This window comes from Alosa alosa, chromosome 10 (assembly GCF_017589495.1).
Source record: "Alosa alosa isolate M-15738 ecotype Scorff River chromosome 10, AALO_Geno_1.1, whole genome shotgun sequence".
NCBI classification, from domain to species: domain Eukaryota; kingdom Metazoa; phylum Chordata; class Actinopteri; order Clupeiformes; family Clupeidae; genus Alosa; species Alosa alosa.
Genome location: NC_063198.1, coordinates 34,343,182 through 34,370,681, shown reverse-complemented (window position 1 = coordinate 34,370,681; position 27,500 = coordinate 34,343,182). Strand labels below are relative to the sequence as shown.

Sequence of the window (27,500 nt, the reverse complement as noted above, 5' to 3'; positions counted from 1 at the left end):
TTTAAAATTCTGGCTGTTAAATAGACTACACAATTTTAGCGCAGTTTGGGAGGGACAGAAACAGAGCAGGCCCGTCTTGGTAGCTTCTTTCTGACTCCCGTGATGTGAACACTGGCTACCTGCAACTGCATAATGTTATCACTTCACTGACACTATGGAGACATATTTCACGTCAACAATGGAGATGAAAACTCGCTTTCGGTTAACGGAGATGCAGATCATCGTCCCAATTAATTTATTTGCGCAACAGGCCACATTCTACGTTTATTTCAGCGAGATGAGTGAAATAAATGTTTTTTTAAGCTGCCATCACCATAGGCTACTATTTGCTACGATATTCATAGAAATAGAACAAGTGGCTATTTCCTTTTTTTTCGTGCAGTGGATTAGGCTATCAAATCGCTCGTTTGAACATAATTCGTGGTTTTAAATAGGCCTATAGTTGTTTCTGGCCTACCCACGAGAGGTTCAGTTTGTCAGTTTCACTTGCGCAGACACGTAGGCCTATATTGACACTCTACATGGACACTCTACTAGGCAATTTAATGTTATGCTTCTATATTTTATGACACCAAAATTAAGAAGTATGCTATATCTTGATTGGGAAAATGTTCAGTTTATTTTTCTTTCATCCGATAATAGCCTGCTGCAAATTAACAGACAGAAGCACGGCAGGGCACGCCCCAAATGAAAATGAATGAATGGAACCTCGCTTCTCGCGTCAGTCAGGAAAAACACTGTTCACCAAGTCACGATGATCAGCTATCCAGCAGCAGTGTGGGATGTTTAACCTAGGCTGAGTGTAATCTTGGCAATGTCATGTCATGTATGAGAACTAATATTCCCTGGCAATACTACATTGAAATAGCGGCGGCCATGTCTCCAGGCATTTTGGTGTTAAAGTTAACGGTAGTTTGCTTTGCATGTGAACATGATGTGACTTGGCATGTACTATGACACCTAAGCAGTAGCCTAACATTCCCTTTGAACTAAAATTAGTATTACAAATAATTTAGATATTAAAACCATATAGCAAATTATAGCCTAATGACATACTACAATTATAGCCCTATGATATATTACAAAAAAAAGTTGAGTCCTCGACGAGTCATCGTGAGTGCGAATGCACGAGTCCGAGTCCAAGTTCGAGTCATTCAGTGCTCAAGTCCAAGTCAAGTCACGAGTCTCTAAATTTAGCTAATGACTCAGCTAATGAATGCATACTTAACATAACATGTACTGGTTACATGTTAATACTTTAACATACAGAACACTCATGCACCGTTGCCCACTTACACTCTGACACAATCTCACAAGTACACACACACACTCACAAACACAGACACAATCATACACACGTTTAATAACACACACACTCACAAACACAGACACAAACATACAAACACACAGACGTGCAGGTTTAGATAGATAGATAGATATACTTTATTTTCCCAGGGGAAATCCCAGGTTTGGCTTTGGCAACTCTGTGTTGGTAGAGAAGAGGCTGCATGCGGCGCTGCTTGGTCTTTACAATCAAATAGGGACACACACACACGTCACTGCAAGCTGTGTTCAAGCTGTGTGGCTCTCAAACACACACACGTCATTGCAGCCATGGCCTACTGGTTAGCGCTTCGGACTTGTAACCGGAGGGTTGCCGGTTCGAACCCCGACCAGTAGGCACTGCTGAAGCGCCCTTGAGCAAGGCACCTAACCCCTCACTGCTGTGTGTGTTTAGTATATATAGTATACATATATATACTCTTTTGATCCCGTGAGGGAAATTTGGTCTCTGCATTTATCCCAATCCGTGAATTAGTGACACACACAGCACACACAGTGAGGTGAAGCACACACTAATCCCGACGCAGTGAGCTGCCTGCAACAACAGCGGCGCTCGGGGAGCAGTGAGGGGTTAGGTGCCTTGCTCAAGGGCACTTCAGCCGTGCCTACTAGTTGGGGTTCGAACCGGCAACCCTCCGGTTACAAGTCCGAAGCGCTAACCAATAGGCCACGGCTGCCCCAGTGTGGTGTGAATGTGCGTGCTGGTTGTGGTGTTTGTGTGTCTGTGAATGTGTGTGTGCTGATCTTGTGGTGTGTGTGTGTGTTCTGTGGACACATGTTGGGTGCTGGGTGCGTTGTGTATGTGTGCTATTTGCTAATCTTGTGGTGTGTGTGTTTGTGTGCTGGTCTTGTGGTGTGTGTGTGTTTCTGTGGCCTCATGTTGGGTGTTGGTTGCGTTGGGTATGTGTGAGAGTTGTGCTCTCATGTTAGATGTTGGTTGTGTTGTATATGTGTGTGTGTGTGTGTGTGTGCGTGAAAGCTGTGCCCTCATGTTGGGTGTTGGTTGCGTTGTATATGTGTGTACTGTATGTGTGTGTGTGTGTGCTGGTCTTGTGGTGTGTGTGTGTGTGTGTGCGTGAGCTGAGAAGACAGCTGTGCCCTCATGTTGGGAGTTGGTTGCGTTGTATATGTGTGTGTGTGTGTGTGTGTGCTGGTCTTGTGGTGTGTGTGTGTGTGTGCTGGTCTTGTGTGTGTGTGTGTGCTGGTCTTGTGGTGTGTGTGTGTGTGTGTGTGCTGGTCTTGTGTGTGTGTGTGTGTGTGCTGGTCTGGTGTGGTGTGTGTGTGTGCTGGTCTTGTGGTGTGTGTGTGTGTGTGTGCTGGTCTTGTGGTGTGTGTGTGTGTGTGTGCTGGTCTTGTGGTGTGTGTGTGCTGGTCTTGTGGTGTATGTCTGTGTGTGTGTGTGTGCTGGTCTTGTGGTGTGTGTGTGTGTGTGCTGGTCTTGTGGTGTATGTCTGTGTGTGTGTGTGTGTGCTGGTCTTGTGGTGTGTGTGTGTGCGCGCGCGTGAGAGCTGTGCCCTCATGTTGGGTGCTGCAGCTCTTAAGGCTTCATTCCCTCTGTAAACAAGAAGCCAGTGAGTGTGTGTGAGAGTCTGCACAGGTGTGTATGTGTCTGTGATGAGGTGTGATTATTTAAAAATCTTTACACAAGTGTGTGTGCATTCTGGTGTGTGTGTGTGTGTATTTATCTGTTGTAATGCGCATGCATGTTTATGTTCCTGTGCACTGTCATGTGTGTGTGTGTGTGTATTTATCTGTTGTAATGTGCATGCATGTTCATGTTCCTGTGCACTGTCATGTGTGTGTGTGTGTGTGGGGTATGTTAGTCAGTCTAGTCTGCCATGATGGTGTGGGTTGCAAAGATGACTTCACCAGCCTGTGGGTTAACATTCCTGCTTTAGATCCACACCTCCCTCCTGTCACACTCTCACACACACACAAACTCACACACACACACACACAAAAACACACACACTCACACAAACACACACACACTCACACAAAAAAACACACACACTCACACAAAAACACACACACACAAAAACACACGCACACACACACACAAAAACACACACACACACACTCACACAAAAAACACACACACACACTCACACAAAAACACACTCACACAAAAACACAAACACACACACACAAAAACACATACACACTCACACAAAAATACACACATGCACACACACACACACACTGATCATACAGAGCGCTCTCTCTTTCTCTCCCTTACGCACACACACACACACCACACACACACACACATTCACCACACATATTCACACACATATTCACACACACATTCACCACACATATTCACACACACACACACACATTCTTGAGCGCCTCCCCCACGCCCTCGCTCCCCACCCTTCCAAGACTAAAAGCAAACATCCCGCCGCCTGAACAGGTACAAGTGTTTACAGTGCAAACACACCTCTCTCGCCAGGGGTGTGTGTCTGGCTGTGAGTTAGACTGTGTATGTGTGTGAGAGAGAGAGAGAGTTTACATGTGTGTGTGAAAGCTTGTAAAGAGAGGAATGGGATGGGTAAAAGACGCAGCAGCGTGTCAGGTCTTATAAACTATTTTGTGTGTGTGTGTGTTGTTTTTATTTTCAACTTTTGTAGGTATATACTGTATGTATGTTTCAACGTCGTTTCTACTTAAAAAGATAAAACAAGGATACATTGAATGCGTGTACGTTTACTAGTGAAAATAATAGAGTTGTTCACCTGATACGGAGAATATTTATGTTAAAGTAGCAGACATCATGTTAAAGTGGCACACATCATGTTAAGGTGGCACGCATCATGTTAAGGTGGCACGCATCAGCTGCATGTGTGCGTGTGGAGTATACTATTTGGAGTGAGCAGAGCATACCAAGAGTAGCACCTAATGCAGTAGCATACTCATTAATAGCACCTAATGCAGTAGCATACTCCATAGTGGAATAGCACCTAATGCAGTAGCATACTCCATACTCCATAGTGTATTAGCACCTAATGCAGTAGCATACTCCATAGTGGAATAGCCCCTAATGCAGTAGCATACTCCATAGTGAAATAGCACCTAATGCAGTACCATACTCATTAGTGGAATAGCACCTAATGCAGTAGCATACTCCATACTCCATAGTGGAATACCACCTAATGCAGTAGCATACTCATTAGTGGAATAGCACCTAATGCAGTAGCATACTCCATACTCATTAGTGGAATAGCACCTAATGCAGTAGCATACTCATTAATAGCACCTAAAGCAGTAGCATACTCATTAATAGCACCTAATGCAGTAGCAAACTCCATACTCCATAGTGGAATAGCACCTAATCCATACTCCAGCACCTAATCATTGCACCTGTTTGACTGAGACGGTAGTGTAACACACAGCATGCTCTAATTGGCTAGAATCAGGAAAGGAGACCATCTCTCTCGTCCACACACAGGGTACGTTTGGACAAGCGTATCAATTGACCTGATCAGTTCTTACCTGAAATGACTCCTCTACCTTTGCTGCCTTTCTGTTTTTGTTGTGTAAAAAATGTTGTTTATGATTGTTGTTGATGATGGCATTGAAGTCTTGAGTTAGTGAATTGGTTCCATTCTTTGTTGGTAACCAAATAGCCTACATTTGTCATCGCTGCGTATGTGCATTCTCTCTCCTGCAGATTTGCGTTCTGTAGCCAAGTGCGTAATACTGCAAAAGTTGAAAAAATAAATTATTGTACAGAAAATAATTAGCCTACTGTCACACTGTCAGTTAATTGGCTACAGTGCAGTGAAGAGTTTGCGCCGAAGCGCTAACCAGTAGGCCACGGCTGCCCGTGACATTTTTGTGACATTCAGCAAATATCTCCTCACCTAATGTTAGTTGCTTTGGACAATATGTTCTACTCTAAGTGGAGTTGTCCTCCATCTCAGTTGCATCAGTTAGGCCTATCTAAACTTTTCCATTGAAACTCGCAATTAATGATTGGTTAGCCTATACAGTCGACATTCTGAAATTTCCTGCATGATCAAGGCCAAATTAACCAGTCATCACGCAGCCACTGTGTCAGCAGCACGAGCGCTGACAGCGATGGCGTGTTTCTGATGTCAGATTATTAGACTGTTCTCAGCGCTTTACTTATATGAAGTAGCATTAATCAATATGAAGGGCAGAGGGGGATAAATGTGGTGTGTTAGCAGTAGTGGTGTGTGTTAGCAGTAGTGATGTGTGTGTTAGCAGTAGTGATGTGTGTGTCAGCAGTAGTGGTGTGTGTTAACAGTAGTGGTGTGTTAGCAGTAGTGATGTGTGTGTGTGTTAGCAGTAGTGATGTGTGTGTGTGTTAGCAGTAGTGATGTGTGTGTCAGCAGTAGTGGTGTGTGTTAACAGTAGTGGTGTGTTAGCAGTAGTGATGTGTGTGTGTGTTAGCCGTAGTGGTGTGTTAGCGGTAGTGATGTGTGTGTTAGCAGCAGTGATGTGTTAGCAGTAGTGATGTGTGTTAGCAGTAGTGGTGTGTGTTAGCAGTAGTGATGTGTGTGTTAGCAGTAGTGGTGTGTTAGCAGTAGTGATGTGTGTGTTAGCAGGAGTGGTGTGTTAGCAGTAGTGATGTGTGTTAGCAGTAGTGGTGTGTGTTAGCAGTAGTGATGTGTGTGTTAGCAGTAGTGGTGTGTGCGTGTTAGCAGTAGTGGTGTGTGTTAGCAGCAGTAGTGATGTGTTAGCAGTAGTTAGGGTTGCCACCTGTGTCTGACAAAAATCCTGGACATTTTGACCATCCAATCGACCTTTTTGTTTGTAAGCAACCTTTAAGACATCTAACCCAAGATAAAACCGCCATTCTAAGCGACAATTGTATAGCTAAAATTCTAGTTATTTGTTTAGTTAATTGCTTTATTTAATAGCAGACCTTTATTATTTTGTTATATTTTCAACAGTTTTTAGTTGTGGACACCTGGGGGCAGTATTGAGAAAAAAGGGGGAATACATCATTAGGTTCTTCTTCTCTGCTTATGTGGAATAAAAACAAATAATGTCATTTTTCAGTCTGTAAGAACCAGATGTAGCAACGTGAGGTGTAGCGTCACCTGATCACCTGATCACTTAGAGTGGTGTAGTGTCATTCAGCTCACCTGATCACTTAGAGTGGTGTAGTGTCACCAGCTCACCTGATCACTTAGAGTGGTGTAGTGTCATTCAGCTCACCTGATCACTTAGAGTGCTGTAGTGTCATTCAGCTCACCTGATCACTTAGAGTGCTGTAGTGTCATTCAGCTCACCTGATCACTTAGAGTGGTGTAGTGTCAACCAGCTCACCTGATCACTTAGAGTGGTGTAGTGTCAACCAGCTCACCTGATCACTTAGAGTGGTGTAGTGTCATTCAGCTCACCTGATCACTTAGAGTGCTTGTCTTGTAAGGTGTAGTGTCATTCAGCTCACCTGATCACTTAGAGTGGTGTAGTGTCAACCAGCTCACCTGATCACTTAGAGTGCTTGTCTTGTAAGGTGTAGTGTCATTCAGCTCACCTGATCACTTAGAGTGCTTGTCTTGTAAGGTGTAGTGTCAACCAGCTCACCTGATCACTTAGAGTGCTTGTCTTGTAAGGTGTAGTGTCATTCAGCTCACCTGATCACTTAGAGTGGTGTAGTGTCATTCAGCTCACCTGATCACTTAGAGTGCTTGTCTTGTGAGGTGTAGTGTCAACCAGCTCACCTGATCACTTAGAGTGGTGTAGTGTCAACCAGCTCACCTGATCACTTAGAGTGCTTGTCTTGTAAGGTGTAGTGTCATTCAGCTCACCTGATCACTTAGAGTGCTTGTCTTGTAAGGTGTAGTGTCAACCAGCTCACCTGATCACTTAGAGTGCTTGTCTTGTAAGGTGTAGTGTCATTCAGCTCACCTGATCACTTAGAGTGGTGTAGTGTCATTCAGCTCACCTGATCACTTAGAGTGCTTGTCTTGTGAGGTGTAGTGTCAACCAGCTCACCTGATCACTTAGAGTGGTGTAGTGTCAACCAGCTCACCCTGATCACTCAGAGTGCTTGTCTTGTAAGGTGTAGTGTCATTCAGCTCACCTGATCACTTAGGAGTGCTTGTCTTGTAAGGTGTAGTGTCAACCAGCTCACCTGATCACTTAGAGTGCTTGTCTTGTAAGGTGTAGTGTCATTCAGCTCACCTGATCACTTAGAGTGGTGTAGTGTCATTCAGCTCACCTGATCACTTAGAGTGCTTGTCTTGTGAGGTGTAGTGTCAAACAGCTCACCTGATCACTTAGAGTGCTTGTCTTGTGAGGTGTAGTGTCAAACAGCTCACCTGATCACTTAGAGTGCTTGTCTTGTGAGGTGTAGTGTCATTCAGCTCACCTGATCACTTAGAGTGCTTGTCTTGTAAGGTGTAGTGTCATTCAGCTCACCTGATCACTTAGAGTGCTTGTCTTGTAAGGTGTAGTGTCAAACAGCTTACCTGATCACTTAGAGTGCTTGTCTTGTAAGGTGTAGTGTCATTCAGCTCACCTGATCACTTAGAGTGGTGTAGTGTCAACCAGCTCACCTGATCACTTAGAGTGCTTGTCTTGTGAGGTGTAGTGTCAACCAGCTCACCTGATCACTTAGAGTGCTTGTCTTGTAAGGTGTAGTGTCAAACAGCTCACCTGATCACTTAGAGTGCTTGTCTTGTGAGGTGTAGTGTCAAACAGCTCACCTGATCACTTAGAGTGCTTGTCTTGTAAGGTGTAGTGTCAAACAGCTCACCTGATCACTTAGAGTGCTTGTCTTGTAAGGTGTAGTGTCAAACAGCTCACCTGATCACTTAGAGTGCTTGTCTTGTAAGGTGTAATGTCAAACAGCTCACCTGATCACTTAGAGTGCTTGTCTTGTAAGGTGTAATGTCAAACAGCTTAACTGATCACTTAGAGTGCTTGTCTTGTAAGGTGTAGTGTCAAACAGCTTAACTAATCACTTAGAGTGCTTGTCTTGTAAGGTGTAATGTCAAACAGCTTACCTGATCACTTAGAGTGCTTGTCTTGCGATGATTTTGTCACCATGAAGGACAAAATTGCCTTTGTTTGACATGAGCTTTCGGTTCGATTTTGATGTTTTTTACTTTTGACGTGGTCATCTAATGCTTTTTTTCCTTCATGTTTTATGAGAAATTTCGCTGGGCACAGGGAGCAGCTTGCATAAAATGGATGGCCTGGGCATGGTTTTAGCCACATAGCGTACTTCTCCTGTTTAACCCAATCACTGTTAAAGCACGTTCACCTGGGCATGGTTTTAGCCACATAGCGTACTTCTCCTGTTTAACCCAGTCACTGTTAAAGCACGTTCACCTGGGCATGGTTTTAGCCACATAGCGTACTTCTCCTGTTTAACCCAGTCACTGTTAAAGCACGTTCACCCCTTTTGTTTTTTCTTTACTGGCCATCACCTCCTGTTGCACCCTCGTCGTCATCCGTCTCTCCACTGCCATCACCTCCTGTTGCACCCTCGTCGTCATCCGTCTCTCCACTGCCATCACCTCCTGTTGCACCCTCATCGTCATCCGTCTCTCCACTCATTTCCACTGGATACTTTCCTTTCTCTGTCTCTCCTTGTCCCACACACTCTCCGTCTCCATCTTACCATTTCTAATGAACCTCCACGGTGCGTGCCCCCACCACCACCACCACCCATGTTATGCTACGTCATTTTTGTAGAGCCAATAAGGCTGTGCATACGTTTATGGACACGCTTCAATTAAACTGAAATACACATTTTGCGCATCATGTACAAAAATCCGGGACATTCATTGTCCAGGATTTTTATTTTTATGTTCCTGGACAGACCATGAAAATCCGGGACAATCAGGAAAATCCTGGTGGAAACCCTAGCAGCAGTGGTGTGTTAGCAGTAGTGATGTGTGTGTTAGCAGTAGTGGTGTGTGTTAGCAGTAGTGGTGTGTGTGTGTTAGCAGTAGTGATGTGTGTGTTAACAGTAGTGGTGTGTGTGTGTGTTAGCAGTAGTGATGTGTTAGCAGTAGGGGTGTGTTTTGTGAGGAGGGAGAGTTCCTGCTATATCACACACATAAACACTCTGTCTAATCCAGGAGAGCTCCCTCCGTAAGAGGCTGAGGTTATGAAGGTGCCGTGTGGTTTAATCCGTGTGAGATTTCATAAGCGGCCCATGACGCATATCTGCATGTTTATACTAGACTGGAATGCACCTCATCACACACACCTCTGCAGGACTGCAGCTTTCGCCACACACACACCTCATCACACACACCACTGCTGGACTGCAGCTCACCACACACACACACACACCACCACCACACACACAACTGCTGGACTACAGCTCACCACACACACACACACACAAACACACACCTCATCACACACACCACTGCTGGACTACATCTCACCACACACACACACACACACACACAAACACACCTCATCACACACACCACACTACATCTCACCACACACACACAAACACACCTCATCACACACACCACACTACATCTCACCACACACACACACACACAAACACACCTCATCACACACACCACACTACATCTCACCACACACACACACTGCAGCAGCCGCAGCACATCCACATCTGGCCCACAGTATTCTGATGTGTGTGTTAGTAGTCTGCTGTGTGTGTGTGTGTTAGTAGTCTGGTGTGTGTGGGAGTGTGTTTAGGAGTCTGCTGTGTGTGTGAGTGTATTAGTAGTCTGCTGCTGTGTGTGTGTGTTAGTGGTGAGTGTGTTTTAGACTGCTGTGTGTGTGTTAGTAGTCTGCTGTGTGTGTTTGTGTGTTAGTAGTCTACTGTGTGACAGTAGTCAGCTGTGAGTGTGTTTTAGTAGTCTGGTGTGTACAGTATGTATTTGTGTTTGTCTGTTTTGTAGTAGTGTGGTAGTGTGTGTGTGTGTGTAATAGTACTCAGCTGAGAGTGTGTTTTAGTAGTGTGGTATGAGTGTGTGTGTGTATGTGTGGTATGTAGATAGATAGATAGATAGATTTTATTGATCCCTAAGAAATTCAAGGTCTCAGTAGCATACAGGCATCACAAACAACATGCACTTACAGCAGAAAAAGTAAAATAAGTATATAAATTAAAAAACTCCACTGCACAATAGAGGCAGTAGAAGATAAAACAAACTAAAATACTAAATACTAAAATACTAAATAAACTAAATCAAATATCCACATAGTGTGCTTAAGGATGATTAAGCATGAGGCGCTTGCAGTGACAGGGCAGGGACTGAGCCTGTGATTCTGTGTGCATGGTAAGGTGCTCTATGAGAGTGAGTGTCATGGCGATGGTGCAAATGAGCAAGTCCAACAGTGCAACAGTGCAAGAATAAAGTCTAGAGACCAGCATAAAATAAATATGGACGTATAAGAGAATAATGTAGACGACATAATATAAAAAACTATATCAGCGCAAGAATAGGTTGAAGTAATAGGGTTACAGCCATTGGTCAAGTGTTAAGTATTAAGTACGGCCACAATCCAGGCTGTGGGAGGGGTTATGCATATGTGCTAATATAGTATGTGTGTGTCTGTGTCTGAGTGTGTTTGACTGCTGGAGCTGCTGTGTGAGACACTGTGTCCTGTTCTGAGGTGTCAGTGAAGCTCCAGGCTGTGACAGGTTTGGGTGTGTGTGTGTGAGTGCCATGGGATTAATGATGGCGGCCTATTCTGGCATCACTACAGCCCTCTGCTGCAGGAGTTTACACAGCCTGCCCTTAGAGGAATCCACACACACACACACATGCACAGCCTGCCCTTAGAGGAATCCACACACACACACACACATGCACAGCCTGTCCTGCGAGGAATCTACACACACACAAACACACACACACACAGCCTGTCCTGGGAGGAATCTACACACACACAAACGCACACACACACACACAGCCTGCCCTGGAAGGAATCTACACTGATACCCAGCAGCCATTATGAACTAGCGCTCACAGACTGCAGGACTGGACACACACACACACACACACACGTCGACACAAACACACATACACGCACATACACCAACACAATGAGTGTGGCAGTCCCCCCCAAAAAACCTTGATGAAATCTTGAGACCCTCTGAAAGCCTCAAAATCATGTTTTAGGGTCTTTAGATAGGACACACACACACGTGCACACAGGGGTCTTTAGATAGTATAATGTGTATATATAGTATATATACTCTTTTGAGACCGTGAGGGAAATTTGGTCTCTGCATTTATCCCAATCCGTGAATTAGTGAAACACACTCAGCACACAGTGTACACACAGTGTACACACAGTGAGGTGAAGCACACACTAATCCCGGCACAGTGAGCTGCCTGCTACAACAGCGGCGCTCCGGGAGCAGTGAGGGGTTAGGTGCCTTGCTCAAGGGCACTTCAGCCGCGCCTACTGGTCGGGGTACGAACCGGCAACCCTCCGGTTACAAGTCCGAAGCGCTAACCAGTAGGCCATGACTGCCCCAGATAGGCCTTAGATAGAAGCAAAATAATAACATGTTAAATTGACAACAAAGATTTGTGGGTCAAATAGAAAACAAAGTTCAGTGTTTCAATTTTGAATATTGACATATTTAACAAATATATAGTGAAAATATATTTCAAATATATGTTTGTTGTGTATGGGAAGGAGCTGAGATATCCAGATCTAGCAGGTAGGAGCTAGCAGTTAGGAGCTAGCAGTTAGCAAGACACATTTAGTAAAGAGATGGAAAAGAAAGAGAGAATCCAATCTCACTCACTCATGCTCTGTTTTCCTCTCCTCTCTTACTCTCCCTTCTTCTCTTGCTCCTTCTCTCCCTCTCCTCTCTCTTACTCTTGCTCCTCTCTCTTACTCTTGCTCCTTCTCTCCCTCTCCTCTCCTCTTGCTCCTTCTCTCCCTCTCCTCTCTCACTCTTGCTCCTTCTCTCCCTCTCCTCTCTCTCACTCTTGCTCCTTCTCTCCCTCTCCTCTCTCTTGCTCCTCTCCCTCTCCTCTCTCTTACTCTTGCTCCTTCTCTCCCTCTCCTCTCTCTCACTCTTGCTCCTTCTCTCCCTCTCCTCTCTCTTACTCTCCCTCTCCTCTCTTACTCTTGCTCCTTCTCTCCCTCTCCTCACCTTTGCTTCTCTCCCTCCCTCTCTTCCTTCCTCCTTCTCTCCTCTCCTCCTCTTACCTTGCTCCTCTCCCTTACTCTTGCTCCTTCTCTCCCTCTCCTCTCTTACCTTTCCTTCTCTCCCTCTCCTCTCTCTTACTCTTGCTCCTTCTCTCCCTCTCCTCTCTCTTACTCTTGCTCCTCTCTCTTACTCTTGCTCCTTCTCTCCCTCTCCTCTCTTGCTCCTTCTCTCCCTCTCCTCTCTCTTACTCTTGCTCCTTCTCTCCCTCTCCTCTCTCTTACTCTTGCTCCTTCTCTCCCTCTCTCTCGCTCTGTCCTCCCAGATTACGGAGCTCCATGCATTAGATCCTCAGGGGTCCTGGAGGGATTTTGTCAACCGTCCGGATGACTCGCTTCAACGTCGGTGCCGGAACAAAAAGAAAACTCTGGTTTGTGACCACTAGGGGTGTAAAGATTAACCGATACGTATCGGTATCCGTTTTTAACGTGTAAGATACGGCTACATCGATACGTGAAGCCCCGTATCGGAAAAAAACTGAAATGAACCGGTCGTTATATCGATTTACTTGTTATGAATCGGTGCACAACCTTTTCTGCTCGCTCAGACTCTCATTTACGTTCCAAGCACCGTGTTCACCCTACTTCCAGTTACTATACGTGGCACGGAATTGTGGGTAATGCTGTTCGTTTTTGGTTACATTCTTTGCCCAAAGTTGTCAAATGACCTCATTACCCATACATCTATTGCAACTTAAGCATGTGACAACTTGCACTCGGTCGGCTTTTGTTTTTCGAAATCCAGCGCGAAATTAAGCACTTATAGCATTCCTAAACAGCAACGATAGTCTGTAGAGTAGCCTTACCTTTGATGAAGGGATTTCCTTAATGTTAAATAATAATTATAATTCTTGTAGGGTAGGCTAGGCCTATATAAGAAAAGGCCAAGAGTGTCTTAAGCACTGTTTTATTTTTTTTGGTATTTTCTTACCTCAACAAGGCTACAGCTCCATGAAAACAATCAGATATAACTCTATAAAATCTGTCTATAAAAGTCTATAAAAATGTATTTTTATGTTGTATTTGGCTGCTGTGTTTGACTGAAATGTAGACTATTCTTTTTTCATTTCAATACAGTATATGAAACAAACCTCAGTTTAGATAATCATATTCACACATTTTGTTGCCTAATTGACAACCATGACCATGATAATTGATAATATAAAATTAATGTGCACCTTTAGCAAATTATAAAAAATCTTTCAGAATGCTTTCCATTCTTGACTGCATCGAATTGCATCAAATCGTAGATCGCATCGAATCGCTGAATTTTTTTTATAAACATGTATCTTTTCTTGTATCGAATTGTGCCCATGTATCTAGATGCGAATCGTATCGGCTTTTACATGAGAGATTCACACCCCTAGTGACCACCTTTCCCTCCATCAACAGCTCAAACGTCACATGTGCTGCCGACGATGCTGAGCATGAGAAACATTGGAGTGGAGCAGAGAAGGGCTACTAATCTTAGAGCTTTTGCAGAAATGATTCAGATCAGTGGAGTGGAGCATAGAAGGCCAAATCACTTAGATTTAAGGCCGTTAACTGACATATCCCCTTATGTGCAGACAGCGCTCACCTATGCGTGTACAGCACAAGTCTGATTATATCTGATTATCACTCATCTGATTGTAACCATTGTAACCCCCCCAGCCAGGTCCCCCCCCAGGACCTCGGGGCCCCCCAGGATTGCCAGGAGCAGCCGTCACTCAGAGCGTCCTCCTGCAGGAGTTCAAACAGATGATCAGAGGTGGACATGGCCACAAACACATGGTTCTCACTATTCTAAACACTACTACTCTAAACACTACTACTCTAAACATTCTACTACTCTAAACACTACTACTCTAAACATTCTACTACTCTAAACACTACTACTCTAAACACCTCACTACTCTAAACATTCTACTACTCTAAACACTACTATAGTGTTAATTTTGTCACCCTATTTTTTTATTTAGTCTTAGTCTTGTGATGAAATGTCCTTTTAGTCTTTGTCATATTTAGTCATTCAAATATAATTTTTTTTGTTAGTCAAGTTTTAGTCAACTAAAAGTCTCGTCATTTATAGTCTAGTTTTTAGTCAAAGAAAAACTAAAGCTATCTTAGTCTCAGTCAGTTTTAGTCAAAAGCGTTTTTAGTCTTTTTTTTTATAACAAATTATTTCGATTACCATTTCAGTCAAATAGTGTTTCACATCTCAATTTTCTAACAATATTGTGTGTCCACAGGGCTACTTTTCGACTGTTATAATTACTCATTCTGATTTTTTGTCAGTCAGTACATGCACAGGTAAAGTCGAGGCTACAGTTATAGCTCGGCTGGTATTTTACTATAGACAGTAAAAGATTTGACTGGACCACTGTCATGATCTTCATAGACCAGTGTTTCTTAAAGTGTGTAGTCCTAAGCTATCCCAAGTGGTCCACGAGCAGGCGTGTTAAAATATAATATAGATGATTTGCAATATTGAACCAACTTGTATGTAAATTCAAACTGTTCTACAACACTGTCTATGCCAGATATGCCAGTTTAAAGTTCATATGAATCCTCTGACACAATTAAACAAAGTGCAAAGACAATACAAGGTGGTTCATTTGATTATTGTGTAGGCTAATATACTGTTAGGGTCTATTTTTTTTTAGCTAGGGTGGTCCGTCGTTTCTTTTTATTGATTAGTTAAGTGGTCCTTCATCTGAAAAAAGTTTGAGAACACTGTCTTGGATCCAAAAAGTATGAATGTTTTACTCCGCCACGCTTAGATATGTATATGTATCAAACGCACACACAAACTCTCAATCTTAGCTAATGCTACTTAACTTTTCCATATTAACTTACTTTGTTAGCAAACTTTGCATCATCAGTGTAACTAGTTAAATAGTTGGGGTTGAAATGTTAGGTATGGACATTCTGGGGATGTTGATTTGTCTATGTATGAGAGAAGCTTCTGGGTATGTAGCATTGTGGCATAAAGCCTAACTCTGGCAGAAATCTCCGGTGTTCTTGTTCCATGTAGTTTCCTGCTGCAGCCACAGGGTTGCAGCAAACAGCACGTAGACTAGCCTACAGGAAAGCTGCTTTAGAACCCATGAACTCATTCTGGAATATTTTGAAAGGTAACAGCTATTCTGTCTTCTCATTTTGTAGGCGAAAATGGAAGAGAATTTTATCTTAGTTTTATTTTCATGCAAAACATTTTAGTCTCGTCTTTTTTTAGGCCAACAACAATGTATCTTAAGATGAGTCTTAGTCAGTGTTTCCAGGACATTAGTGCAGCCTCAGTTATCGTTTCGTCTTTAGTCATGGAAAAAGTGAACATTTTTTCCTCGTCTAGATTTGTGAAATTAATACTACACTACTACTTAAAACATTCTACTACTGTAAAACCTTCCTACTACTCTAAACACTTAAATACTCTAAACATTCTACTGCTCTAAACACTACTGCCATTTAAAATTCTGCCTATCACTAAATTACTACTACTCTAAAATATTCTACTACTCTAAACGTTTTACTATTCTAAACACTACTACTCTAAACACTTCACTACTCTAAACATTCTACTACTCTAAACACTACTACTCTAAACATTCTACTACTCTAAACACCTCTTTACTACTCTAAACACTACTACTCTAAACATTCTACTACTCTAAACACTACTACTCTAAACACTACTACTCTAAACATTCTACTACTCTAAACACTACTATTCTAAACACTACTACTCTAAACACTACTATTCTAAACACTACTACTCTAAACATTCTACTACTCTAAACACTACTATTCTAAACACTACTACTCTAAACACTACTATTCTAAACACTACTAATCTAAACATTCTACTACTCTAAACATTTTACTATTCTAAACACTACTACTCTAAACACTTCACTACTCTAAACACTACTACTCTAAACATTCTACTACTCTAAACACTACTACTCTAAACACTTCACTACTCTAAACATTCTACTACTCTAAACATTTTGCTATTCTACTACTCTAAACATTTAAACGTTATACTTCCTAAACACTACTACTCTAAACGTTCTACTACTCTAAACATTCTACTACTTCCTAAACACTACTACTCTAAACATTCACTACTCCCTAAACACTACTACTCTAAAACACTACTACTCTAAACGTTCTACTACTCCTAAACCACTCTACTACTATTCTAAACACTACTACTTAAACACTTCTACTCTAAACATTCTGCTCACTCTAAACATCTACTACTCTAAACTGCCTCACTTTTATTCTAAACACCACTACTCCTAAAATATTCTACTACTTAAATATTCTACTGCTCTAAACACTACTACTTAAACGTTCTACTGCTCCTAAACACTTTATTCTAAACATTTCATATTTGCTTAAATATTCTACTATTTAAAACACTCATTACTCTAAACACTACTACTTTAAACACTACTACCCAAACATTCCACTACCCAAACACCCCACCACTCTAAACACCACTACCTAAACACTACCACCTAAACATCTCACTACCTAAACACTCACCACTCCAAACACCACTACTCCAAACATCTCACCACTCCAAACACCACTATCTCCAAACACCACCACCCAAACACCACTACCTAAACACTCACTACCTAAACACTACCACTCCAAACATCTCCACCACTCCAAACACCACTATCTCAAACACCACTACTCCAAACACCACTATCTCCAAACACCACTACTCCAAACATCTCCACTACCCAAACACTCCACCACCCAAACATTTTACCATTCCAAACACCACCACCCAAACACCACTACCCAAACACTCCACCACCCAAACACCACCACCTAAACATCTCACCACCTAAACACCACTACTCCAAACACTCCACCACCCAAACATCTCACTACTCTAAACATTTTACCATTCTAAACACTACTACCTAAACACTCACCACTCCAAACATCTCTACTACTCCAAACACCACCACCCAAACATCTCACCACTCCAAACATCTCCACCACCTAAACACCTCACTACTCTAAACACTACTACTCTCCAAACACCACTACTCCAAACACTACTACCTAAACACCACTCTAAACATCTCACTACCTAAACACTACTACCTCCAAACATCTCACCACCTAAACATCTCACCACTCCAAACATCTCACCACTCCAAACACCACTACCCAAACACCCCACCACCACCCAAACACCACCACCCAAACATCTCCACCACCCAAACACTACTACCCAAACACTACCACCTCCAAACATCTCCACCACCCAAACACCACCACTTCCAAACACCACCACCCAAACACCACTATCTCCAAACACCACTAATCCAAACATTCCACCACTCCAAACATTTTACCATTCTAAACACTCACTACCTAAACACCACCACTCTAAACACTCACCACTCCAAACATCTCACCACCCAAACACCACCACTCTAAACACTTCACTACTCTAAACATTCTACTACTCTAAACATTTTACTATTCTAAACACTACTACTCTAAACACTTCACTACTCTAAACATTCTACTACTCTAAACACTACTACTCTAAACATTCTACTACTCTAAACACTACTACTCTAAACACCTCACTACTCTAAACACTACTACTCTAAACACTTCACTACTCTAAACACTACTACTCTAAACACCACTACCTCCAAACATCTCACCACTCTAAACACCATCACTCCAAACACCACTATTCTAAACACTACCACCTAAACATCTCCACTACCCAAACACTACTACCTCTAAACACTACTAATTTCCAAACACTCACCACTCCAAACACCACCACCTCCAAACACCACTACCTAAACACTCACCACTCCAAACATCTCACTCACTCCAAACACCACTACCCAAACACCACCACTCTAAACACTACTACCTAAACACCTCACCACCCAAACACCACCACCTAAACACTTCACTACTCTAAACACTACTACTCTAAACATTCTACTACTCTAAACACTACTACTCTAAACACTCACTACTCTAAACACTACTACTCTAAACACTTCACTACTCTAAACATTCTACTACTCTAAACACTACTACTCTAAACATTCTACTACTCTAAACACTTCACTACTCTAAACACTACTCTAAACATCTCACTACTCCAAACACTACTACCTAAACATCTCTACCACTCTAAACATTCTACTACTCAAACACTACTACCTAAACATCTCTACTACTGTAAACACTTCACTGCTCTAAACACTACTACCTAAACATTCCACCACTCCAAACACCACTACCTAAACATCCTACCACCTAAACACCCCACCACTCTAAACACTCACTACCTAAACACCACTACCCAAACATCTCCACTACCCAAACACTACTACCTAAACACCACAACCCAAACATTCTACTACTCTAAACACTACTACTCTAAACACTACTACTCTAAACACTACTATTCTAAACACTACTACTCTAAACATTCTACTACTCTAAACATTCTACTACTCTAAACACTACTACTCTAAACACTTCACTACTCTAAACATTCTACTACTCTAAACACTACTACTCCAAAACATTCTACCACTTCCAAACACTACCACCTAAACACTCACCACTCTAAACATCTCACTACTCCAAACACTTCACTACTCTAAACATTCTACTACCTAAACACTACTACCTAAACACTCACTACCTAAACATTCCACTACTCCCAAACACTACTACTGTAAACATTCCCACTACTCCAAACACCACCACCCAAACACCACTACCCAAACACTACTACCTAAACACTCACCACTCCAAACACCACCACCCAAACACCACCACTCCAAACATCTCACTACCTAAACACTCACCACTCCAAACACCACTATCTCAAACACCACTACCCAAACATCTCACTACTCCAAACACTTCACTACTTCTAAACACTACTACCTAAACACTCACTACCTAAACATTCTACTACTCAAACACTACTACCCAAACACTCCACCACCCAAACATTCTACCACTCTTAAACACTACTACCTAAACACTACTATCTCTAAACACTACTACTCTAAACACCCCACCACTCTAAACACCACCACCTAAACACCTCCACCACCTAAACACCACTACTCCAAACATCTCTACTACTCCAAACACCACTACTCCAAACACTTCACTACTTCCAAACACTCACTACTCTAAACACCACTACCCAAACATCTCACTACTCCAAACACTTCACTACTCTAAACATCTCTACCACTCTAAACACTCACTACCTAAACACTACTACTCTAAACACTTCACCACCCAAACACCACTACTCTAAACATCTCTACCACTCTAAACACTACTATCAAATACTAATTTTGGCTTATTCTTAAAACATCACTACTTTCAACATTCTAAATTCCCTAAATTTACTATTATAACACTAATACTTAAACACTTACTACTTCTAAATCTTTGTTTATTCTTAAACACTACTACTTAAATACTTACTACTTAAACATCTTTACTACTTAACACTCATTATTCTAAACACTACTAATTTAAACACCTCTTTCTACTACTCTAAACACTACTACTTAACACTTCTAATTACTTCTAACACTCATTACTCTAAACATTCTACTACTCTAAAATTTTACTATTATAAACACTACTACCTCCAAACATCTCACTACTCTAAACGTTCTACTACTCTAAACACTACTACTCTAAACGTTCTACTACTCTAAACACTACTGCTCGACACCTCACTGCTCCTAACCAAACTTCTACAAAACACTACTACTCTAAACACTACTACTCTAAACATTCTACTACTCTAAACACTACTACTCTAAACACTACTATTCTAAACACTACTACTCTAAACATTCTACTACTCTAAACATTTTACTATTCTAAACACTACTACTCTAAACACTTCACTACTCTAAACTTTTTACTATTCTAAACACTACTACTCTAAACACTTCACTACTCTAAACATTCTACTACTCTAAACACTACTACTCTAAACACTACTACTCTAAAACTTACCTACTCCTAAAACACTACTACTCTAAACACTTCACTACTCTCTAAACACTGCTACTCCTAAATTCTACTACTCTAAGCCAACTATAAAACTTCATTCTACTACTCTAAACATTCTACTACTGTAAACACTTCACTACTCTAAACACTACTTCTCTAAACATTCTACTACTCTAAACACTACTACTCTAAACATTCTAGTACTTTAAACATTCTACTACTCTAAACACTACTACTCTAAACATTCTACTACTGTAAACACTTCACTGCTCTAAACACTACTACTCTAAACATTCTACTACTTTAAACATTCTACTACTCTAAACACTACTACTCTAAACATTCTACTACTCAAAGCCTTACTACTCTAAACACACTAGTACTCTAAACACACTACTACACAACATACATACTTGTCACAGAAATAATGAATGAATGATGTCAGTGTGTGTTTGTCCAATCAGAGGCGACGCAGCGGAGGGAGCTGGCAGTTGAGGGAGGAATAAGCCCCACCCCCTCGGCAGGACTGGTTGCCCTGGGAGACACAATGTATCTGCGGCGGATCGAGGAGGCCTTCCACTGCAAACTAAAACAGCCAATCATAGTGGAGAAGAGAGGCATGGCAGAGATGCACAACTTTCAGATAGTATGTATGAAAACACACACACACACACACACACACACACACACACACCCCATTCCTAACCTAATATATTACAGGTACCCCGAATTTTACAAAAAGTGCATCCCCACCTCCCCAACATTCCTAATCAATTGTATTCCATCCATATTGCATCCATATTGCTATGTAGCATAGTAATATATTATACACCATTTGAAAGCTTGGACTCTTGGGAATCCATACATGACAACCTTTTTTTATGTACAATATGTACAATATATATATTGATTTACATTGTCAAATTAATCTTACTATGTTTCAATTAAATTTAATCAAAAATGCTCCCTCCCCCTCCGCTGCTTCCCTGCCTTCTAGCCGTAGTGTATACCCTTAGCACTGTGTAGTGTATACCCTTAGCACTGTGTAGAGTATACCCTTAGCACTGTGTAGAGTATACCCTTAGCACTGTGTAGTGTATACCCTTAGCACTGTGTAGCACTGTGTAGTGTATACCCTTAGCACTGTGTAGTGTATACCCTTAGCACTGTGTAGTGTATACCCTTAGCACTGTGTAGGTGCAGCAAACTCTAAACATTCTACTACTCTAAACATAGTAGTGCCGTAGTGTATACCCTTAGCACTGTGTAGATGCAGCATATTTGGTCGTGACATATACACAAGAATCCATAGAAATAGAATAGCCATGTTGTTTTATCCAATCCAATTTATACAATCCAAATACTAATATTAATCCAATTTATACAATCCAAATACTAACTAACTAGAAAACAATATTCTAGCCTCTAACTCTGTGGAAGTACTTCAAACAATTATTCTGATTGTTTTCAAAGAAACTACAGGGTTTTAGCTGTCTGAAGAATAAAGTATCTATCTATCTATCTATCTATCTGTCTGAAGAGGTCAAGCATTCAAGCCTAGAAATGGCATAAACCAGATGAAGTTAACATACTGTGTATGCACGTCAAGTCAAGTCAGATTTATTTTTAAAGCGCATTTAACATGCACATAGTGCAACCCAAAGCGCTCCACAAAACAAGACACATTAACAAGACAAAAGATGCGGATGGGCGGCATAGTCATGCGTGCCCATATGACATCAAGACATGACAAATACATTAAGACCAACCCGGTGAATTCACTGGCAGTCTGGAGATAACGTTAACGTTAGGCCTTGTAGACTGCAATCTGGAGATCACTGGAAGCACAGTCTGAAGTTTTGGGCAATCGTGTAGATCCACAACTCGGTGGACTTTAACAGCGACCGTTTGTTGCTCTGTGAGATTGCAGCTCTTCACCGTTAACGTTAGTCTGCAGTTGGCATGGCAGCTCGCAGGTCAGCAACAGCTTCGGCGGCCACGGCAGATCTTTTTCATGAGAGTAGCCTAGGTCCAGCTGTCCGAGAGATCCCCTCGACCAGACAGTGAAGTGCACTGCTCACAGATGGATGGAAGGATGTCAGAGGCCCAGTTAGTCTGCAGTTGGCACGGCAGCTCGCAGGTCAGCAACAGCTCGGCGTCCACGGAAGATCTTTTGCAGAGTAGCCTAGGTCCAGCTGTCTGCCAGCGTCCGTAACCTAACAACTTACCAGTGATGAGCAGGTCAACCAGTGACCTTTGGGTTGGGCAAATTGAGGGTCAGCTTACCAGATAAAATTGCAGATTGCAGGTGGGTCAATCAAATGATTACAAATCAGTGTTTTCACAAGTTTATAAATAATCTCTAAAAGTCCAGTTGCGTTGGGTGGGAGGGGCTTTGTATTGGGTCAGTTGCGTTGGGTAGGAGGGGCTTTGTACTGAGTGGGAGGGGCTTTATGTGATGGGCATGGCTTCATATTGGTCCAATGTGGGAGCTCCACCTTCTCTTCTTCTGTCTGTCCCGTCTCAAACACACACGCACACCAGGGTGCAGAACCTGTCCTGTGTCAATAATCTGCACTATCAAACTGTAACACCGCACAGCTCTCCACACTCAATGGGCTTTCACAACAGCCTGTAGGATGATCACATTTGGTTTATAATTATAGCCTAGCCTAATGTTGTGCTAATCACATTTGGTTTATAATTATAGCCTAGCCTAATGTTGTGCTAATCACATTTGGTTTATAATTATAGCCTAGCCTAATGTTGTGCAGCCATATCATCATCAGTCTTCTTACCAGTTTACAATTGTGTGTGATTTGTAAATATTTTTCCTGAGTGGTTGTTCTGTGTGTGTGTGCTGTGAGTGTGTGATTTGTGAGTGTTTTCCCTGTGCTGTGTGTGTGTCTGTGGATGTGTGTGTGTGTGTGTGTGATTTGTGAGTGTTTTCCCTGTGCTGTGTGTGTGTGGATATACCGATATAGACTGATACCTGCTCAATGTTACTGTAACACCATTCAGTGTGCATAAACTAGAGTCAATGTTTTTTGATTGAGAGAATAACATAAATTTAGTTTTATTTGCATTTAATACTAGCTTACGTTTAAAGAGGGCTTCTTGCAGGGCATTGAAAACTAATTGCAAAAGATCGAGTGCAAGTTTAATAGAATCAGCAATACAGTATATTATGGTATCGTCGGCATAGAGGTGGACATTGAGGAAAGATATGATGTCATTAATGTAGATGGGAAAGAGGACAGGTCCGAAGACAGAGCCCTGTGGGACACCCTTCGTTAGAGGCAGGAAGTCTGATTTACTTGCTCCTAACTTTACACATTGGAATCTCTCGTTAAGATAACTGTGAAACAATTTGCAGGTATTAGAGTCAGACCCAATGGCATTTAATTTTTGTAAGAGTAAATTGTGATCCACAGTATCAAAAGCTTTGGAAAGATCTACAAAAAGTGCAGCACTGTGCCTCCTACTATCCAGAGCAGATATCGTTACATTGGTGACCCAGGCAGAGCAGATAGGTGACCCGGGTCGCAGCTGTGATTGTACTATGTTGTGCTCTGAAACCGGATTGATGTGGGTCTAATTGGGGCAGCCGTGGCCTACTGGTTAGCACTTCGGACCTGTAACCGGAGGGTTTCCGGTTCGAACCCCGACCAGTAGGCACGGCTGAAGTGCCCTTGAGCAAGACACCTAACCCCTCACTGCTCCCAGAGCGCCGCTGTTGATGCAGGCAGCTCACTGCGCCGGGATTAGTGTGTGCTTCACCTGTACTTAAAGAGGTGGCGTTGTCAGGATTGTGGTTTAAATTGTAAGACTTGCTTACATTCTTCTCAAAGATGTGGCCGGCTACAGCGAAGTGTTTGTGAAAGGCAGAACAAATTTCTAATGGGTCTTAAAAGCTACAGGAGTCAGTCATCACAGAGCTTGGTAGTGAGGCAGTTGAGTTACAGTACCACCAATAGATTTGAAAGCTTTCCAGAAGAGTTACAGTACCACCAATAGATTTGAAAGCTTTCCAGAAGAGTTACAGTACCACCAATAGATTTGAAAGCTCCAGAAGAGTTACAGTACCACCAATAGATTTGAAAGCTTTCCAGAAGAGTTACAGTACCACCAATAGATTTGAAAGCAGAAGAGTGTAGGGTTTGAGTAAGAGCTGGAGAGCAAGTTGAGCTGATAGTTGGACTTAGCTTGCCTCTATAGTTGGATAGGTGGATAGGTGGATAGTTGGATAGGTGGATAGTTGGATAGGTGGATAGTTGGTGAAAGTTGCCTCACCATTGCTGCACATTTATTTCTATTTTTTCTGAAGAAGGCCCAATCAGTGTCAGAGTTGGGGTGTCTGGCCAGAGCTATTATTAGAGTATTTCTGGATGGAAGTACGGCTGCGGTTCTGATGAGAACCAGGGATTCGATCTGTTCTTTACTCTAAACTTCTTAAGGGGGGCATGAGTATTAACAACCGAAAGAAAGACATCAGTGAAAAGGGCTCAACATCTGCAAATTCGCTTGTACGGTGAATGCTGCTGCCATACAAGTCACTCGAAAAGGCTTGGTCATCGGAATGCCTCAGGTTCCTCTTTGTAATGATGCGGGGGCGGAGGGGGTCGTTCTTCAGATGAGTGTCCCTAACACAAGCAGTAGGACAGTGGTCACTAACCCCGAGCTCAAAGACTCCACTGACAGTAATTTTATCTGGTTTGTTTGAAAAAAATAAATTATTAATAGTGGTTGGCTTAGAGGGGTTTAAAAGGTTGAGCAGATGACCAATCACTATTAAAATCCCCTAAAATGATAACTTCAGTGTTGGAGTAGCTGGCTACTACTGACTGGTGTGTGTGTGTGTGTGTGTGATGTGTGCGTATGTGTGCGTGTGTGTGTGTATGTGTGTGTGTGTGTGTGTAGACTGGTTCCCGCCTCCTCATCCCCATGGCCTAAATAAGTTCAAGTCTGCCCTCTCACACACACACACACAGATCCTGTGTGGTGAGCACTCTAGGTGAAAGAGCTCTTTAATGTGTGTGTGTGTGAGCGCTCTAGGTGAAAGAGCTCTTTAATGTGTGTGTGTGTGTGTGTGTGTGTGTGTGAGCACTCTAGGTGAAAGAGCTCTTTAATGTCTGTTTACTGTCTGAAAATCAGATACTCTCTTTTAGGATCAAATCTTGCCGGTCTTGAAGTCATTTCCATTTCACCCTGTGATGGTCAGTACTGGCCTCTACTAACGTGTTTAATCCCGATGTCTTAACAGCCAATGGCGAAAGGCGGCTTTGTGAGGGGGGCGGGACTTGACCTCTCCTCTGGACGCTTCACCGCACCACTGACCGGCATCTACCAGCTCTCCACCAACCTGCACATCAGCAGAGGTGTGTGTGTGTGTGTGTGTGATATCTACCAACTCTCCACCAACCTGCACATCAGCAGAGGTGTGTGTGTGTGTGTGTGTGATATCTACCAGCTCTCCACCAACCTGCACATCAGCAGAGGTGTGTGTGTGTGTGATATCTACCAACTCTCCACCAACCTGCACATCAGCAGAGGGGTGTGTGTGTGTGTGTGTGTGTGTGATATCTACCAGCTCTCCACCAACCTGCACATCAGCAGAGGTGTGTGTGTGTGTGTGTGTGTGTGTGTGTGTGTGTGTGTGTGTGTGTGTGATATCTACTAGCTCTCCACCAACCTGCACATCAGCAGAGGTGTGTGTGTATGTGTGTGTGTGTGTGATATCTTCTAGCTCTCCAACAACTTACACATCAGTAGAGGTGTGTGTGTGTATGTGTGTGTGTGTGATATCTACTGTACTAGCTCTCCACCAACTTACACATCAGTAGATGTGTGTGTGTGTGTGTGTGTGTGATATCTACTAGCTCTCCACCAACTTACACATCAGCAGAGGTGTGTGTGTGTGATATCTACTAGCTCTCCACCAACCTGCACATCAGCAGAGGTGTGTGTGTGTGTGTGTGTGTGTGTGTGTGTGTGTGTGTGTGTGACATCTACCAGCTCTCCACCAACCTGTACATCAGCAGAGGTGTGTGTGTGTGTGTGTGTGACATCTACCAGCTCTCCACCAACCTGCACATCAGCAGAGGTGTGTGTGTGTGTGTGTGTGTGACATCTACCAGCTCTTCACCAACCTGCACATCAGCAGAGGTGTGTGTGTGTGTGTGTGTGTGTGTGTGTGTGTGTGTGTGTGTGTGTGTGTGTGTGTGTCCTCTAGTTTAGTCCACACTACTCCATGAACACCTAGAATCTGGGTTAAGCTACACAGACAGACAGCTGTATCCATGTAGAAGGCCAGGTGTAGTAGGCCAGGTGTAGTAGGCCAGGTTTAGTAGGTGTAGTAGGCCAGGTGTAGTAGTTGTAGTAGGCCAGGTGTAGAAGGCCAGGTGTAGTAGGCCAGGTGTAGTAGGTGTAGAAGGCCAGGTGTAGTAGGCCAGGTGTAGAAGGCCAGGTGTAGTAGGCCAGGTGTAGAAGGCCAGGTGTAGTAGCCCAGGTGTAGAAGGCCAGGTGTAGTAGGTGTAGTAGGCCAGGTGTAGTAGGCCAGGTGTAGTAGTCCAGGTGTAGTAGTGTAGTAGGCCAGGTGTAGTAGGCCAGGCCAGGTGTAGTAGGTGTAGTAGGCCAGGTGTAGTAGGTCAGGTGTAGTAGGCCAGGTGTAGTAGGTGTAGTAGGCCAGGTGTAGTAGGCCAGGCCAGGTGTACTAGGTGTAGTAGGTCAGGTGTAGTAGGCCAGGTGTAGTAGGCCAGGCCCAAGTGCTGCAGAGAGCCCAGTGGCATCTGAATCTCTGAATCAGATCTGTGAATCCTACAGAAGCTCTATGACTCATTCTGCCATCCAGGAAGTCTGCGGCAATAGAGGAAAGTGCACACGCCAGCATGCTGCTACCCTGAAATGTTAGACTGTGTGTGTGTGTGTGTGTGTGTGCGTGTGTGTGTCTGCCTGTTGAA

General features: G+C 42.8%; 1 protein-coding gene and 1 long non-coding RNA gene across 3 annotated transcripts in view; one reads left to right on the top strand and one right to left on the bottom strand.

The window, feature by feature from the left end:
• c1qtnf12 (C1q and TNF related 12) overlaps positions 1-27,500 on the top strand; it is a 34,795-nt gene that overhangs the window by 2,339 nt on the left and 4,956 nt on the right. For both annotated transcript variants that reach the window (XM_048255579.1, XM_048255578.1), the window contains exons 2-5: positions 12,759-12,863; positions 14,146-14,242; positions 21,006-21,187; positions 25,805-25,919. In XM_048255579.1, the coding sequence (XP_048111536.1) occupies positions 12,759-12,863; positions 14,146-14,242; positions 21,006-21,187; positions 25,805-25,919 (499 nt within the window). The remainder of the gene's footprint in view (positions 1-12,758; positions 12,864-14,145; positions 14,243-21,005; positions 21,188-25,804; positions 25,920-27,500) is intronic.
• LOC125302424 lies at positions 8,571-8,948 on the bottom strand. Its single transcript, XR_007194903.1, has 3 exons — positions 8,802-8,948; positions 8,727-8,756; positions 8,571-8,658 (listed from the first exon to the last, which is right to left on the bottom strand). It is a non-coding gene; the product is annotated as an uncharacterized LOC125302424 (long non-coding RNA).